The 19,396-nt window shown below is 34.7% G+C and overlaps 1 protein-coding gene across 1 annotated transcript in view; it reads right to left on the bottom strand.

The window, feature by feature from the left end:
• Positions 1-19,396, bottom strand: part of Bche (butyrylcholinesterase) — a 75,601-nt gene that overhangs the window by 40,251 nt on the left and 15,954 nt on the right. Inside the window, exon 2 of the mRNA XM_032898240.1 lies at positions 17,261-18,788. Coding sequence (XP_032754131.1) covers positions 17,261-18,762 — 1,502 coding nt within the window. The 5' untranslated portion in view covers positions 18,763-18,788. The remainder of the gene's footprint in view (positions 1-17,260; positions 18,789-19,396) is intronic.

The following is a 19,396-nucleotide window of genomic DNA, read 5'->3' as shown; positions in this document are numbered from 1 at the left end:
CAGATAAGTAAATTAATGTTTTTAAAATGTGTGGCTAATACTGAGATAATTCTTTGGAAAGTATACACAGAATACTAAAAAGAAACCAATAAAGACATGGACTTTATCAGAAAACTTCCATTTTTGGGGGGAGTTGTTATTGTTTGCTTGTTTGTTTTTGTGTGGTCATAATCTTTATTAATTATTCATTTTACTACTAAGAATGTTCTATGAAAATACTGTGATATTAATTTATTAGTAGTTATTTCTTTTATCAGCTAAACTTTACATTTAAAAAGATGTCCTGTATATTATGTAGTGATTCCACTTAAAACCAGAATGGCTTAAGGTATTTTATGTATAGCTCTCAAATATCCAAAACAACGCAGAAGAGAAGAAATTAATATTATTTTAGAGAAAAGGAAACTAAGGGTACAATGCATAGAATTATTACCTCTTTTCCTTTTCCAGATGATACACAAAACCTTTATTAGAAACAGAGCAAAGTTTAGGGAAGATGTACCTTGATTTCTCCACATTACACAGAATTCAATTTGAAGCACTGGTTTGCAGTAAGAGCTGTGCAATTTTGAATAATGTAAGCTTTTAAGCCTCCCAATCTTATTTCCACCTGCTGATGGTGATGAGTGCTGCTGCGGCAATGAATGCAGCACTAAGCAGGACGCTAGAGTATGTCAGCAGCTAATACACAGAAGCTCTTACGGTAGGAACAATGCTAGATCTCAAACTCACTTATCCAAATGCTCTTTGGTCAGTACTTTCTTGAGCTATCCTTGGGCACAATGAACTACATTAAGTGTGCTTATTTATAAAGTGAAAATAAACCTTCATTAAGGGGTAGGCCTAATCATAATCACTCTATTTTAAAATATTAATTCTCTAGCAGGTATTCTATTACCCTGAATGTTGAAGAAGATATTAAAAACTCTACATGGTCTATGGATTCAGGGCCAATATTCTGTGTCTACTTTAATATCACTGTATGTAAGATGTTTTATTATGCTCCATTTTTGTTTTTTAGGCTCTTATCTTGCTTTTACTTTGAGATAATTCAATTCTGGTATAATGCTTGCTTTCTGCTTTGGCTTCCACTTGCAAATATGAGTTTGCTCTCTTACCCAAAGGGAGCCAGGAGCATGGGAATCTTCTGGACTCCTAAGGTCAACACTATATCCTCTGCCAGCCCTCTTACTGCTCCATTTTTCTGTTACTTTTTCTTTCCTCTATCTTTCAAATTGGCATCATTGGAAATCTGCTCTAACTACAAGTATATAAGTGATACAAACCTGTGTGGTAGCTTATTAGAGACCAGCTTATTTCTCCCAACACCTTTGGAAAGTTTAAAATTCTATGCTTCTATGTTATAGCAAAAAACTTTTAATATTTCATGTATCTTAAAATGTTAAAAATTGAGCTTTAGATTTTGCTCTCTCAAATGCATCTAATGAAACGATCATGCTGTTCTTTGGTGTCTTTTAATTATTTTTATATTCTAGATCCATTTCAACAGTAAACCCAGTCGTATATTGCTATTGCAACTGGTATAATTGCAATTTCCATTTCTCTTATGGATAGGGAGACTATCCTTTTTAAAAATATCATCCATTTACTTTTTGTGAACTATTCAATTGACTGATTGTGTTGTGTTGATTGTTGCTTAGCTTTTGTAGTTAGCATATATCCTGGATATTAATCCTCTATCAGGTATAAATCTAAAAAGTATTACTAGATGATTAAAGGGAATTAATTGGAAGGGTAATAAAAGTAAATTAGTAGTTGAGCCGGGGAAGTATGCTGAACATTCAATTTATCTGTTAAACATTTTAAATAATAAATATTTTTAAATTAAACAATTCTATTTTTATCATCTTGCACACAATTCAATGCCAAATGGATCAAAGACCTCAACATAAAACCAGAAACACTGAACCTCGCAGAAGAGAAAACAGAACTAGCCTTGACTTAGTTGGCACAGGAAAAAGCTTTCTGAACAGAACACTGCTAGCATAGGAACTAAGATCAACAGTAATTGAAACCTCATGAAACTAAGCAGCTTCTGTACACCGAAGAACACCATCATTCAGACAAATTGGAAGTTTATAGAATGGGAAATGTTTTTATCAGCTACACATTTGAAAGAGGCTTAATATCTAAAATATACAAAGAACTCAAAAAACTATATATCTATAAAACAAATGGCCAAATTAAAATATAATGTACAGTTCTAGACAGAAAATTCTCAATAGAGTAAACTCAAATTGCTGAGATTTATTTAAATAAATGGTGAACATCCCTACCCATCAGGGAAATCAAGTCAAAACTACTTTGAGATTTTGTCTTATATCTTTCAGAGTGCCCAAGAACAACTAAAGAATTGGCATCTCATGCTGTCAAGGATGATGTAAGAGGAACTTATGCATTTCTGGTAGGAGTGCAAAGCCATACAGACACTATGGAAAGCACAGTGGTGATTCCTCAGGAAAATGCGAGTGAGTCTACCTCAAAATCCAACGATATCAGTCCTTGAATAAGGGTATTTCATACTATCAGAGAGACCCTTACCCAAACATGTTCATTGCTGATCTCAATAGTCAGAAATTAGAAACAAACTAGGAGCCCCTCAACAGGATAATGGATAAATAAATGTACATTTACACAGTGCAGTATTACTCAGCTGATAAAATAAATGACATGAAATTTGCATTCAAATGATAAAAATAGAAAAATTACAAGTAAGTTATCCTAGACCCAGAAAGACCAATAGAGTATGCATTTATTTATATGTGGGTATTAGCATTCAAGTCAATTATAATCAAACTTCAATGTATAGAACCAAGAAGCTAAGTATAGAACAAGTGGCTTGAGGGAATAAACAGATCTCATTAGATAATAAAAATAAGAGATATCTATGCAGGAATGAGAAAGTCTGGATATGGAGGATGAAATCAGGTAGAAGGATGAAAGAGAGTCATAGTGGGGAATATGGAATACTTGAGGGGTAGTACAAAACCTAATACAGTAGAATCCTCCTAAATTATATATGTATGTAAAGGTGATATAAATCAAATCACCAAATGATGGAGAAAACAGAATCACAAAGAAGCATCAACTACTGGAATTGAGTTATAACTAATTGAATTATTGGCTAAATGGACTCCATGAGAACCTCCAAAGTGTCCAGACCATTCCCAAGGCTAGAGATTGGTCTCCACAAACTGAAAGAAAGGTCCCATTGTGGAAGTGACCATTAGAGTAGATATCCTTCGGAATTAAGGCAAAAACAAGTAACAGTGATAAAAATGATGTACTAATAAACTGACCCCTAACGATGTCCTGCTATATTCAATATACAAGGGCCTTGTTCAACCATTATCAGAGAAGCTTTGCCTCCTCTTATATCAAATGGGAACATATATAGTGACACATAGTCAGATACTATGCAGAGAATGAAAGATCTATAACATTCAGCTCGAAACAGGATGTTTTAATCTTTTCCTTCAGAATTCAGGGAACCCTTGGAAGAAAAAGCACAAAGAATATAAAAGCCAGAGTGGATGGAGGATACCAAGGCATCAAGGCCCCATGAATGAACTAAGCAAAACTAATTTGAACTACAGAGACTGAGGCAGCGTGCACAAGGCCTAAAGATATCTGCAACAGATCTTCTACATAAATATGGGTTCTAGCTTAGTGTTTTTTAAGGAATTTCTCAGCATGGAAACAAATGAGTGGGTCTCTAACTCTTGCACCATTCCTTGGGCTTTTTTTCTTTATGTTGGTCTCTCTTGGGTCAGAGATTATCTTGCATACTGGGTAGAAGTATCACCTGTCAATAAAAGTTTGATGGCCAATGACCTGAGGTAGGATTAAAAGGAAGAACATCTGGGAGAGACAAGGGAACAGTCATGTTAGTCAGTCATGGAAGATTTGCGACCCAGACTCTGAGGAGATAGACATGAAACTGAGGGAAAGTAGCCAGTCATGTTGCATACATAGAATGGGATAATCAGATTGTGTAAGTTATAAGCCAGTCAGGGAATAAGCCCAACCTTACGGCCAAGGCATCAATTCATAAATAATTGTCAGAGTTGTTATTTAAGAACTGGGATACAGGTAGAATGAGTTGAGGTCTTGTGCAAATTTAATGTGATAGTTTAGTTTTACCTTTTTATATTTTACTGTGTTATATATTTTAAAAAATGAATGAATGTAAATTTAGATACTTCAATAAAGGTTGACAACAGAACTGGCATGTATACCTGTTGAAAGAGTGAAAATCAGTTTTCTCTTATGGAATGACATTGGATACATTAACCACTCTTGTGACGATATAAAGTATATGAGTAGTTATCCAGCAAATAATGACCTCCACAGTTTTGTGTCTTGTTTTATTTGATTTGTGTGGTTTTTATTTGTATGGTGTGTGTGTTGCTTTTATTTATTTATAGTTTGGTGTGTTTTATTTGTTTTATTTTTGTTTTTTATCTTTTTTAAGATATACTTGTATCATGTTTTCTTGGTTTAGGGCATTTTTCGTGCAATTTTTTGTTTTTATTTTGGTTTGTTTCATTGTTGGTGTTTTCCTTGTTATTTTTTGAGAAAGAACTTCAAGTAGATGGGTAGGGTGGAAGAAAGGAGTTAGAAGAACTTGGTGAAGGGAAGAATATGATCAAAATATATTTAAAATTTAGAATGTACAAAATAGCATAGAAGTACAGTTATAGTCCCTGTTAATATTAATGCTGAATACATAAAAAGTCAATAAATAATGTCATAATGTTAATATAATAATACCTATCCTGGTGACATAAAGTAGGAAATAACCCTAGTAATTTCTAGCTTACTTATCTCTGGTGTTGCTGACTGCAATAGGAAGGACATAAGAAGAAAGAAGAAATTCTTGAAAGTCATCAGTCTAACTAAACAGAGTTTAGACAGAAACGACTGTTAAAAATATGTCCTATTTTATACAGTCATATATTCACAGTAACATTTGACTACTATGTTATGATACTGTATCACATTCAATGCTCTCTTTTTATATACCTGATCTTCTGGAATACAATTAAATGTGCATTCTTCAAATAATTACTTCTAAAATATGACATTAATTATAACATTAGGTTGGATATATGTATAAATGGGTAAATGTTATATGCTTTCAAAATATAAGCAATATTTGGAGGAGTGTATGAAATAATTCACATTATTACCAAGTAAATTGCTGCAATAAATGTGGTTTTATGGTTTAAATTGTCTTCTTATATTAATGTAGATGTTCAACCTAGAGCATAACAAAAGTGTACTCCAAATATTTATAGAAATGTACTTTATTTTCTACCCTTCTTCATGTATTTAATCTTTGGTAGAAGGGAATATCTGATTTTTTCCCTTCTCTTTCTACTATTATTGATGATAAAATAGTGATGCTCTATGAAAGCGCTCTCCAAGCAATATGATCTTGAATTTAAATTGCCCCATAATACAATTTGTCCTTTTCAAATAAGTTCTATTAATGCATCATTTTTTTAAAACCTACATTTATATTCTATCTGTTACAGGAACTTCCAGGAATGCTGCAGTTAGCATTTATTGTTCCATCCATTTCTAAGTAATTCCTCACCTAATTCCTAGGGGGAGAAAGACCTGAAATAGTAAAACACCAAAACTGTCAAGATAGCAGCAGAGTACATCCAGAGGGATTTCAGACCTGGTCTTTCTGCAAAGTCATCAAAATGTTCCATTAGGGTTAATTATGATAATGTACCACAAATAATTATAGAATCAGAGGGTAAGGATATTTTTCGTCAGTCTGGAAATCACATGAACTATTATCTGTCACAGAATCTAATTATAAATCTGATAAAAATTGGAATAGAAGGCCAGATGACAGTCTTTCACAAAGTAAGCTTATTTCCGCATTTCACGATGTCTAATTTTAGTCTACTCTCCGTCCTTATCTCTGAAACATTAACTGGGAAGGCAGTAGCATGCTAACACATTGGAATTACAAGTCTGCAGTTAAATGCATTTTCTAAGCAGACTTAATGACTGCTTTTAATAATTCATGGTGAAGGTATAAGGAACTGAATGTACTGGATCATCTCTCATCAGCTGCCTACCAGCTCCAATGCACTGTATGTCCTTAAACTACCAAATTTCATCGTAGAAATTAAAAAATTTCACTATTTCATCATTTCTTTATTCTAATGATGGTACACATTCCATACCCTGCCAGACTGATGCCCCCAGTTAATGTATCTTGAACCGATTTTCTTCTCCTGTATTAAAGATGACTCCTATTAAGATTTATATTTGAAAAGAGTTCTAGAATCTAATTGTTGAAGTGGAAAACACAATGAAAATCAAATTAAAATTAAGGTGATAGCTCACTTAAGTCTGCTTGAGGGCATGTAACTATAACCGTCAATGTGGATGCAAACTAACCCTCTATCCTGGTTAGATGACTTTGGAGACTCCTTCCAACTTTTTCATGGCTTCCCTATTTTGAGAAATTGCATGAAGAAAGAAAAATACAAATGAGATTGAAAGAGCAACATACTTATTTTAATTTCTTTCTTTTATATAAACTAATACATTAAAAGACAAAAATTAAAAGCAATTTCTTGTAATAAATTTTAAAAACACATCATTATTGATATATTCCTACTTGTATAATAACATCATGCTCATGGATATGAACTTTTCTGCATGTGTGTGAGGTGTATGTGTTTGTGTAAACATGTACAAAATCTTAGTATTCCCAAAAGGATTTTTATCACATTAGGATCTATAAAAAGTCCAGTTTCTAATATTATTTAACTATGTAGCATGGATTTAATGAAATTAGTCCCCACAGACTTACATTTCATATACTTTGTCCCTATAGCTACTGAAACCATTTGGAAAGGATGAGGAGTTGCAGTCTTTTGGAGAATGTGTGATGGTGGATTTTGAGGTTTCAAAAGAGCAGGCTGGTTAGTGATCACTGCCTTGTGCCTACATATCAGATGTCTTAAGATTTTACCTAGTACAGTCTCACTATGCTTGCCTGGATGTAGCACATTTACTTAAAAAGGTCATGTACTCTAACACTCTGAAAACGTAAGTCCAAAATAAACACTTTCTTTTGTATGTTGCCTTTATCTTGGTGTCATAACATAGCAATAGAAATAATTAAGACAATTACATATATTATTTAACAAAATACAGTTTTAGAAATTAATAATATCACTGTCTTCACACTAAAAAGAGGAAAGAGCTGTATATATTTATTTTCAATTATTTCAAAAGCCAAACAAACAAAATGTTTGTTTAGAAATACTAAGCCTGATAAAGAACTTCAGCAAAGTGGAGGGGTATAAAATTAATTCCAGTAAATCAGTAACCTACCTCAACTCAAAGGATAAACAGGCTGAGAAATGACACCCTTCAAAAGAGTCCCAAATAATGTAAAATACCTAGGTGTGACTTTAACCAAGCAAGTGAAAGATCTGTATGACAAGAAATTCACATCTCTGAAGAAAGAGATTGAAGAAGTTCTCAGAAGATGGAAAGATCTCCTATGCTCATGGATTGGCAGGATTAATAGAGTAAAATGGCCATTTTGCCAAAAGCAATCTATAAATTCAATGAAATCCCCATCAAAATTTCAACTCAATTCTTCATAGAGATAGAAATAGCAATTTGCAAATTCATTTGGAATAACATAAAACCCAGGATAGTGAAAACTATTCTCAACAATAAAAGAACTTCTGGGGGAATCAGCATCTCAGACTTCAAGCAGTATACAGAGCAATATTGATAAAATGAATAAATAGTCTTGGTAAAGAGAAAGGCAGATAGATCAGTGGAATAGAATTGAAGACCCAGAAATGAAACCACACACCGATGGTCACTTGATCTTTGAAAAAGGAGCTAAAACCATCCAAAGGAAAAAAGATAGCATATTCAAAAAATGGTGCTGGTTCAACTGGAGGTCAGCATGTAAAAGAATGCAAATCAACCCATTCTTATTGCCCAGTACAAAGCTTAATTCCAAGTGGACAAGGACCTCCACATCAAACCAGATACACTCAAACTAATAGAAGAAAAAGTGGGGAAGAGTCTCGAACACATGGGCGCTGGGGAAAATTTCCTGAACAGAACACCAATGACTTATGCTCTAAGATCAAGACTCGACAAATGGGACCTCATAAAACTGCAAAGCTTCTGTAAAAGAAAGGACACTGTGCTTAGGACAAAACTGCAACTAACAAATTGGGAAAGATCTTTACCAATCCTACATCTGATAGAGGACTAATATCCAATATATACAAAGAACTCAAAAGATAGACTCCAGAGAGCCAAATAACCCTATTAAAAATGGGGTACAGAGCTAATCAAAGAATTCACAGCTATTAATTCTTTATAATAAATAAATGGAATGTATTCCTAACCTAATGGAATAATATTCCTATCCATTAGAAATGGATAGGAATGTCAGAGAAGTACCTGAAGAAATGTTCAACATCGTTAGTCATCAGGGAAATGCAAATCAAAATAACCCCGAGATTCTACCTCACACCAGTCAGAACAGCTAAGATAAAAAAACTCAGACTACAGCAGACACTGGAGAGGATGTGGAGAAAGAGGAACACTCCTCCATTGTTGGTGGGATTGCAAACTGGTACAACCTCTGAAAATCAGTCTGGAAGTACCTCAGAAAATTGGACATTGCACTAACTTAAGACCCAGTTATACCTCTCCTGGGCATACACCCAAAAGATGCTCTAATATCCAACAAAGATACATGTTAGACTATGTTCATAGCAGTCATATTTATAATAGTCAGAAGCTGGAAAGAGCCCAGATGCTCTTCAACAGAGGAATGGATACAGAAGTTGTGGTACATCTACATAATGGAGCTATCAAAACAATGATTTCATGAAATTAACAGGCAAATGGAATGAAGTAGAAAATATGATCCTGAGTGAGGTAACTCAATCCCAGAAAATCACATATGGTATGTACTCACTGATAAGTAGGTACTAGCCCAAAAGCTTGAATTACAAAAGATGCAATCCACAGACCCCATGAAACTCAAAAAGAAGGATGACCCAAATGTGGATGTTTCACTCCTTCTTAAAATGGGAACAAAAATATCCATGGGAAGTGATAGGAAGGCAAAGTTTAGAATAGAGACTGAAGGAACAGCCATTCAGAACCTTCCCCACATGTGGCTCATATATATACAGACACCAAAACTAGATAAGATGGATGAAGCTAAAAGTGCATGCTGACAGGAACCAGATATAGACCTCTTTTGAGAGACAGAGCCAGAACATGTCAAATTCAGAGGGGAATGCTAGCAGCAAACCACTGAACTGAGAATGGAACCCCTGTTAGAGGAATTAGAGAAAGAATCGAAAGAGCTGAAGGGGCTTGCAACCCCATAAGAACAACAATGCCAACCAACCAGAGCTTGCAGGGACTAAACCACTACCATAAGATCATACATGAACTGACTCATGGCTCCAACTGCATAGGTAGCAAAGGATGGCCTTGCTGGGCACCAATGGAAGGAGAAGTCCTTGTTCCAGCCAAATTTGGACCCCAGTATAGGGGATTGTTGGGGGTAGGCGTATGTGGAGGGGAACACACTTATAGAAGGGGTTAGGAGGCTTATGGACAAGAAACTGGGAAAGGGAATAACATTTGAAATGTAAATAAGAAATACCCAATAAAAAAAGAAAAAAAAGTACATTTTTACTAATATTTAATAAGTCATTCCTCCTTTTATAAAATTCACTATAATAAGAATCCAGAGAGTAAAATGGTGTGTTCAGTGATTAACAACATGTAAACTGTGATAGAATTTAAATGTACTTTTTGAACGTACAATTTTATTTCATGATGCTAAATTCAAAATCAATGATCTGTCACAACATTCATTGCTAACAATAAAAGATAGCAAAATACTGTGCTTTATTTATGAAACAAAATGGTAAAATAATTTTATTAATTCTGAAGCTTTTTAATTTTATGAATTTATAATTGAATATTTAACTAGTTCTAAGTCAAGAAGGCTAACATTTGTTTATTTTAGGGGTGTAGAAAATATATTTAATATAACGTAAAAATAAACTTACATATTTTATTCCCAGTGAAGAAAACTTGAATTTTTAAATGGAAAGGACAAATATAAAGCCCTTTTGATAATAAAATATTTTTAATATGCCAATGGGATGTGTATATTGAAATTCTCATTTTATAGGGAAAATATGTATGATTTAGGAATGGCATTAGAAGAAATTCAAGAATAAGCAAAGGATATGTATTACTAATTGACATCTGTAAATCTGAAATTAATTATATTGTAGCTTCTAATTTGTAATGAATGTTCCACTAAATTTGGCTTGGTATTACTATTGTTTGTTATCACAAAGTAGCTAGAATAATAACTGTTATTATTTTCTTTTTTAAAATAAACAAAATGTAAAGAGTTTCCATACATATTTGAAAATACTTTATTGGGAATAAGAAAAGAGTCTAGCCCTGCTAAGCAAAACCTCTGATGCATGCCTTACCTCTGAAAGGTAAGATAAGGTAAGTTAAGATAAAAATCATTATATATAACATAGTGATGTTTGAGTAATTGAATGCCATATGTAAAGGGTGCTGCTGGGTGCCATTTATAATAGATCAAAACTAGATTATCCAACAAGTAATCAACAATTTAAACAGTTGACAAGGCAAAAAAAAATGAATTTCAAAATGGAGTACTAAGCATGAGAAAACATCTTTAGAAAATGAATATTCCCAAGCAGGTCTGCATTTGCCGTAAAGCTTTACTTAAAGTAACTTACTATGTGGGCTGATGATAGAATGATCTCAGACACAGTAACATTATCCCTAGGAGATAAAGAGATGGAAACCAGACCTCCTGGCAACTGAAGACTGTTGGGTACAATAGCAGAACAGAAGCATGGTGACCTGGGTGCGGCATGCTGTAGTTCTTGGCTGAGTACTGAGTTGAATATCTACAAAAGTCAACTGTGAGAAACTGATCAGAGACCACAGAACCGGAGGAAAAATAGAAAAGACAAAATAGAGAGAACTGGGAAAAACTGTGTGTGTGAATAACTGAGTTTGTGAATATTTTAGTTTTATCTCATTAATATTCCATTAATACTCAATACTTAACTAAGTGGAATACTTACAGGAGGAGTAGGAATCAGTGAGGCATGGTCTTTTGTCACAGCAAAATACCCTCAAGCCCAATAAGCTGTATTATCTTCTACGAATACCAAAGTTTTAATTCAGTTTCTGCATCATTGATAAACCTGCAATTTTCTTGGCTTTTTATCTGCCAAAGGCCCTTGTGTAAAGGCTCTTTTGCTGACCTGCTCCATGAGATGGCATTGGAATCTTTAAAATCTGGATCAAGTGGAAGCAGTTCAGGTACTAGGACCATGAAATACATTTTACTATTGTGGGAATATACTTGACAGAACAATTTAGATTTCTCCTGTTCTCAGAGGATCTAGTCACTGGATGCCATACTCCATACAGCTAAGCATAAGCTCATGATGCTGAAACTGTGTGCTGGAAGGACCAGGAATGAGAATTACAAGGAGTTTTGTCACTCTACTCATATGTATACTGTTTTCAGTCTGTTCCTATAGACAGTCCATACTTACAGTCAACTTTCCTCTTCAATAAACCATATCTGGAAAATCAAGAACACACCCAAAAGTGTGCCTCAGCAATTCCCCCTGTGATTTCAAATTCAATTAAATTAAAAATGAACACCAACTGTCAAATTTTAAATTGTTCCAACTCTCGTTTTCTTTTTTCTCATTTGTTTCTCTCATAAGAGAAAACTCATTGATTCTCTAAGTTGATTTTGTGCATTGTGTCACAGTGATGGAAACCTGACTAAGACACAACTAAACACCATATTTGTAAAGAAAATGAGTTTAAATATTAGTTGAACTATATGTTAAGTAAAAAACTTAACATTCTGGTGGACATACATTCTTTGGATCTGGATAAAGTAAAAGAGCTTTCCTGCATATATGTTAAAAATCCAATTTAATTTTGAAAATTATTGTGGACGATCATGAACTTACACACATACCCCTGTCAGCTAAGGAGACTTGGCTGGTGGGAGAAAGAGATAAAGACAGAGATGGCGAGACATGGACAAAAACAAAGACAGAAATACAGAAACAGAGACATGAAGATGGGAGGAAAATTAGATCCTGGACAGACATTGGAAGAGTTAGGAAGGAGGGAATGAGGCATGGGTTTGATTGAAATTATTTATAAGCTGTCAAATAATAATACTAATTTTCAAAAGAACACAATTACTCAGGGCTAATTATATGTGCATTTAGGAATATGTAACAATAAGTAAAGAACAAGGCCATGAATTTAAGAGGAACCAGGGAAAAACACATTAAAGTGGTTAGAGGAACTACTGGAAGGATGGAAATGATGTAATTATATGGTAATTTTTAAATTAAAAATATAAATGAAACAGACAATTACTATCAAAATTAAAATAGGAAAGTAGAGACTGACTCATGATGGCCAAGATATTATAAAAATGACAAAAACATTAGAGCATTCATTTAAGATTTTTTAAAAGAGTGAACACTATTTTATGAAGTAGCAAGAACAGTATTCCTAAAATAAACAGAAGAGTATAAAATTTAAGAGCAGAAGCTATAATCAGTAAAATAAAGAAATGACAGGATAAGGAAAAGCTCAAAGGAGATAAAAGATTAGACATGGTGGGACTGAACAGAAATTAATAAGATGTACCTAAGCTGAAAATAGAAATAAAATTGAAATATAACTAACAGGGCTATGAAATAAAGTTAACACAACAATGAGCATCCCAACATATGTACAGAAGATGGGCTTGAGAGGAGCTCAAGGAATAGCTGATGAATTACCAGTAACCACATCTCTCAAATAGCACCTGAAATGTCAACTTGGGAATAATCACCCAGTTCGTAATTACTGACCCAGAATTGTTACTGTTTAATGGAAATTCAAGGACAAAAATGAAGTCTCAAAGAAATGCCTCCCAGAGACCACCCCAACTTTGGATCCATCCCATGCACAGGCGCCAAACCCAGGCACTATTGCTGATGCCAAGATGTGCTTCCAAACAGGAGCTTGGAATGGCTGTCATCTGAGAGGCGCTACCAGCACCTGGTTGAGAGAGATGCAGCTATTTATAGCCAACCATTGAACTGAGCCAGGGGATCCCAATGAAAGAGTTAGGGGAAGGAGCTGAAAGGGATTGCAACCCCTTAGGAAGGACAACACTAACCAGATCCCTCAGGACTCCCAGGGACCAAGCCACCAACCAAAGAGAATATATGAGCTGGTTCATGGTCCCCAACATATGTAGCAGAAGACTGTGCTACATGGCCTCAGTGGGAAGGAATGTGCTTTGTCCTTTGGAATCTTGATGCTCCCAGAAAAGGGTGATGCAAAGGGGTGAGATGGGCAAGGGTGGTGGGTGAGCACTCTCTTAGGGGTTAAAGGGAGGAAAAGGGATAAGAGGCCCCTGGAGGAGGGCACAGAAACAGAAATAACACTTGAAAGGTAAATAAATAAAATAATTAATCAGAAAAGAAAGGAAGGTAAAATAACTATTAGAATTTCTATAAAGTCATAAGGAATCATACTATCATATCTACATTTAAAAAATATACATAAATACATACACACACGCTCACATACATACATACACATACACATGTATTTATTAAATGAAATGTCTTAATCTGTGCTGATGATACTTCCTCTATGAGTCAAAGGCCATCCAATATAAATTGCAATACCAGACAAGAGAATCCTCCTTTTGAGATGTTGTTCATATTACAATCTTATTGGACAGAGAAAAACTTGTCATAATATAGTTTATACACTGTGCTTAACAGGCATGAGAAATAAATAATAAAAAATCCATGCAAACTGAACAGGGTGTAAATATTTGAGGTTGCAATATGATGAATTATAGACTTTATTCAGAGTTTTTCAAACTATGTATGAACATTATATAGCTCCTTATATGAAAGGAATCTCGTGAAGTAACACATACATGTTTAACTAACACGTAAGAGTAATTTATTAAAAGAGTGGTGGAAACATGAAATTCTACTTCTTACATAATTACAGTTTCAAATCCTACTCCTCCTCTCTTTAATGTAACCAAAAGCATGATGTCTAATAAAAAGAAAAGAGCTTGGTACTCTGGTAGCATGGACATCAGCTTTTCAACAAAGAGCTACAGCCAACTTTCCTTCTGAAAAGAATAGTTTTGAATTGTGGGGAAGTACAGTGAATCACATTTTTTTAACATGGTTTTTCTAACATTTTGGAATGAATAAACATTGGTTCGTGAAAATGCCATGAGTATTATATTATCTTCCTAACCCTACATTTCCCTCCCCAAAATGGACTCCAGAAGGTGTCTATTGTCTTCATAGTCCAATGGGGTGGTATAATTGGCAAATATTTTATCCTTGAAATGTTTTGTTTTAAGGCTTATCTAATTTAATAGGTGGCCAGTTTGCCTCCACTAGAGTTCACTTCAGATTATCATTTCTTTTCTACTAACTGGAAACATGTATGACATATGTATGTTTGGCAAACTTAAAATATTGCCTCTGAGAAAAATCACCTCCCCAATGAAATGTATTGTCTAGTTATGCTTCTTTGCAGGGCATTTTTCTTTGATTATTTTTATGAATCTCATTTTATAAGTGTCACACAATCATTAGTAAGTCAGCCTTCATATATCCCAGGAAATCACACTCACCACAGACATACTTAATTAAGGTCAAACCATTCCATTAAATGCCAAAGACTTGTCTTTGATCTGATACTGTCTGTGTCATAAATAAGACATTAAACATATTCAATTAGCACTGTTCAATTCAGGTAGGTTAAATATAAAATGTCTGGTGATTTTCACTTGAAAATATAAACTGATTTAAAAATTACAAAAACAGATGGAATGAAGAACCATTTCTCTTTAGCAATTTATAATTTTTTTAGAATTGTAATAAAAATTAAAAACATATGCAAATGACTAACTACAGATATAGCCTTTGGAGGGAGAACAGAACAAGGCAAAAGAAATCTAACATAGCTATTAAACAGATGCCACTTTCCTGAAGCAAAAATTTAGGATCATATTGAAAAGCCAGAAAATATAGTATAACTGGCATATCTGGATCAATAAACTTATATTACTAGATCTCATTCAGCTACTAAGCAAACTTTTTTTGTGATATACCTATTCAAGTACTTTAATTAGTTTCCATAGACCTGACATTTGAGTTTCAAGAAGAAAATTTAATATAACTTAGAAAGATTATCTTCTAATAGATGACTGAACATTGACAAGTTAGTGACTGCTTTGTATGCCAGATTATAGTCATAGCAAAGTGTACTTTTGCAGCTTAGGCATTCCTAAATATATGTCCTACTTACAATTGAAACCTGTTGGCTAATATACATGGTAACAAGAATACAGAAGTCTCTTAAAGTTTATCAGGAGGATTCCAATTTAAATAGAGTATATAAAGAGATGCAGTACAGTGAGGAAAAGTTACTAGTAATTGATATTGTAGAATGACACAGCACCGTTGAATTTGATGAAGTCTAAGTTGGGGATGAAAATGAGAAATTGAAATAGGTAAGACAGTTCAGGAGGTTAAGTGCTTTGAGTTCAACTTGTTTATCTCAGTTCCATCCCCATGACTAACATGGTGGAGGGAAGGAACTGACTCCTACAAAGTGTTCTAAGACCTCCACAAATGCACACATAAATACACACATACACATATACAAACAAACACATAAACACAAATATACATATACATTCAGTTTAAATAGGTAATAAAGAAAAACCATATATTAATGATATAATTTACATTATATTAGACTACTGAAGTATCATTATACTGAGAAACCCATCTGCTTATAATAGATACAGGTTCTCATTTAAAAAAATAGTATGGTATTTCTAATTTTTATTATTCACATTAATACATTTATATGGAATTATAAACTTAGTAACTAAGATTGTATTTGTACACATTAATACACATTTAAAAATTTATTCTAGAGCCATGTATTGTGGTACATCCCTTTAAAGCCAGCATTTTTAAGACTTAGGTAGGAGGATTTTTGAATCGGGCTAGTTTGGGCTATATAGAGAAAGCAGGTATTAAAAAGATTAGAAAAAGCAATGCAAAGGTGGATTCCAAGAGATTATACATGCTTCTTGGTTTATGATGGAGTAATCTTCTGACAAATTTATTACAAGCAGGAAATACTGAAAATAGCCTTAAAGGAAACAGTGTAGCTTAGCAAGAGTGCCAAGAGTGTCAGCTGTTTGCTTTGCTATGACATGTGTGGGATGAAGCTACATTCTTATGTCTGTGCTGTCCAACATCCTGAGAGACTATCATTCCTCACATTGCTGAGCCAGAAGAGTAGGAAGATCCAAAGTATGATTATTAATGAACACTATCGAATCTGAACTATCTTATAGTATAACGAGCCTCAGCGAATCCATATGCAATTAGACTTGGAACAACATAACAAAATTAAGATGAACATTAGCCACAAAACTCTTCCAGTAGGAAAAAAGGACAATCTAGGTAAACATGAGGGACCTCAAAAATCAAATGAAACAGCTTACCTACAAGGTCTGATAAAATCTTTCAGAGGAAAATGGCAAATGCTGAGTGCTGTGAGTTTTAAGAGTAAGGTGGCCTGGGGTAGAAATACCTCATCTTTATTGCTCTCTCGTATTCCTAAGAAGGGACATGTTTACTCCTGTATAAGATGCCACTACCTCCCTGGCTTTAGACAATGTGAAGATGTATTTCTCCTCTTTCTTAAATGTGGTAACCTTGTAAAAGTACAGGTTGAAAGGCAATTTCATTTACTGCATTCTGATACAAGCATTTGTTTCCAAACCTTAGTTATCATCATTAAAGTATTTTGCAACAGTTTGCAATTGAAATCAAAAAATAGTTTACAGAAAAATTATCTGGTAATTCTTCTAAAGCACTGAGAAACAAAGAGCTAAAATTCAGTATATAGTGAGACACAAAGGCAGCTTGGATGTAACGAGAAAATACTTGAAATGCATCTATTGCTTTTAGTGATGTCGGCAGTAGAGGTCAAGAAAAGCTAAGCAACGCAAAACCAGGCAACAATTATAGAAATCAGCACTTACCCATATTTTGCAAAATTTGCCCAAGTTTTCATTATGGATCGACTAAAGATTTCTTCAGCTCTTGTGTAATTAACTCTTCTTTCCAGGGGTAAGCCAAACACAAATTCAATTTCATAGCCATGCATTACTCCCATCCATTCTGGCCAAGGTAGTTTGGAAGATCGGTGTTCAAAATAGTAGAAAAAGGCATTAATTTCTAGTTCTGCAAATTTCTTGGTAAACTCCAGTGCAGGGCATATGATGTTGTAATCTCCAATAATATCATCCAAAGCTTCACGGTAGACTTCCGGTGTCTGGTCACCTAACCAGTCCACATAGTAGAAAAGGATTGCTTCCTTTCCCAAGCTGCTCACTCCAGGGAAATACATATTTATACCTTCTTGAAATTCCCTCCGTGTGATAAGACTATCATTGTCTTTGCTGAAACCAGGAACACCATACACTAGGAAAGCTGTCCCTTCATCTTTGTTAACGCCCACTAAGATCTGAGCTGTTTTCACTTTTCCAAGTTGGAGTAGTGTGTGGGGCATATCAGTGAGAAAATCGCCATCCACTGTTGGACCGAAATTAACCGATCTGATGGAATCAGAGGGGAGAACTAACTTTTCATTCAGAAGAATTTCCTGAGGATCTTTACTTCGAAGGCATGTAATTATCTCCTTCTCATTCTCCTTTGAGCAACCAATAAATTTAGCTAAGGTTAAGGTTCTGTTTCTGGCTTCCTCTGGATGCTTTACTGCCCAGGGGGCATTAGAGGAGCCACTTTCTAGAATGGCTCTAGTAAACAAAGGGTAACTTTGGGGACATAGCAAATGTAAGCTAACTGAAGCCGCCCCTGCACTTTCTCCAAAAAGTGTTACACTTTTAGGATTCCCTCCGAAAGCAGCTATATTTCTTTGGATCCACTGAAGTGCCAACTGTTGATCAAATAAACCCATGTTTCCTGGAGCCTCAGAATTTCCTGGAAAAGCTAGGAATCCTAGGGCACCTACCCTATAGTTCATTGAAACTACAATAACTCTTTCAACACGAGTGAGAAATTTCCCATCATAAACGGGTAGAGAGGAGGTCCCAGTTTGAAAGCCACCACCATAGACCCACACCATGACAGTCGCATTCTTGGGCTTAGGTACTGGAATCCAAACATTCAGATACAAGCAGTCTTCACTGAGGTTCGTGTTTGGATTCCACATTTCTGACCCCTGGAAGCCTGGGAAGGCTTGATCTATATTCTGATAACAAGAATTTGCATATTTAGTGGCATTATAGACGTCAGGCCATTTGTTTAAAGGTTGTGGCTTTTTGAATCTTAGGCTCCCCAGAGGAGGCTGTGCATAGGGGATACCGAGAAAGGCAGTCACTGTGCCACCTAGAATGGGCATGCTCAGCCCTCGGACTCTTCCAGTCTTGGTTGTAATTATGACGTCTTCTTCAGTGTGTGACTTCCCAAAAAGCATGCACAGCAGAAGAATCCATAGGAGGAAGTGAATTTCTGTGACCATGGTATGCTGAGTCTGCAGATTGATTTCTAAACAAAGAATAAGCAAAATGGTTTTAAACAGTTTTGTACATTCTGATAGATATCATGTACAATGATGACAATCACTAAAACACAGTAGTTTCTATTCATCTTAAACTTATGAAAAATAATAAATAAGGTGCCAACCCAAGAGTATGTGTAAAAACTAAAAAGTAAGCAGAGATGATTCAACTTGGAAGAAATATTTTAAGAAGATAAAAATAACTGGTCTTGTCTTTGTAATAACATATTTAAGAATATGTAAGAAGTTTCACCATGGAAAAGAATATTTTGTGGCAGGTACATATGATATCATGCACTATACATAGCCACATCAAGTATGGAATTAGCTAGGCATGTTAGTATTGACTCCAACATGACTCTAGGAAAAGGTACATGTGTTTTCTGAAATATCTCTCCTCCTCCTCATTTTTTCCATAGTTCTTTTCATAGTCCTCCTTTAAAAAAATTATAGCTTCCAGTCTCAATCAGCACACTGGGGATAAGGGTGTCCAAAAGTCCTCCATAACCTGTTCTCCCAGGAGTGATGACACTACTAAGCTCACAGGTAAGACGTCCACTTTTGCTCCAATAACTGGCCAAACAGGGACCTACAA

Source organism: Rattus rattus, chromosome 3, assembly GCF_011064425.1.
Source record: "Rattus rattus isolate New Zealand chromosome 3, Rrattus_CSIRO_v1, whole genome shotgun sequence".
NCBI classification, from domain to species: Eukaryota; Metazoa; Chordata; class Mammalia; order Rodentia; family Muridae; genus Rattus; species Rattus rattus.
The sequence above is the reverse complement of the archived record's forward strand: the minus strand, read 5'-3'. Positions and strand labels throughout refer to the sequence as shown.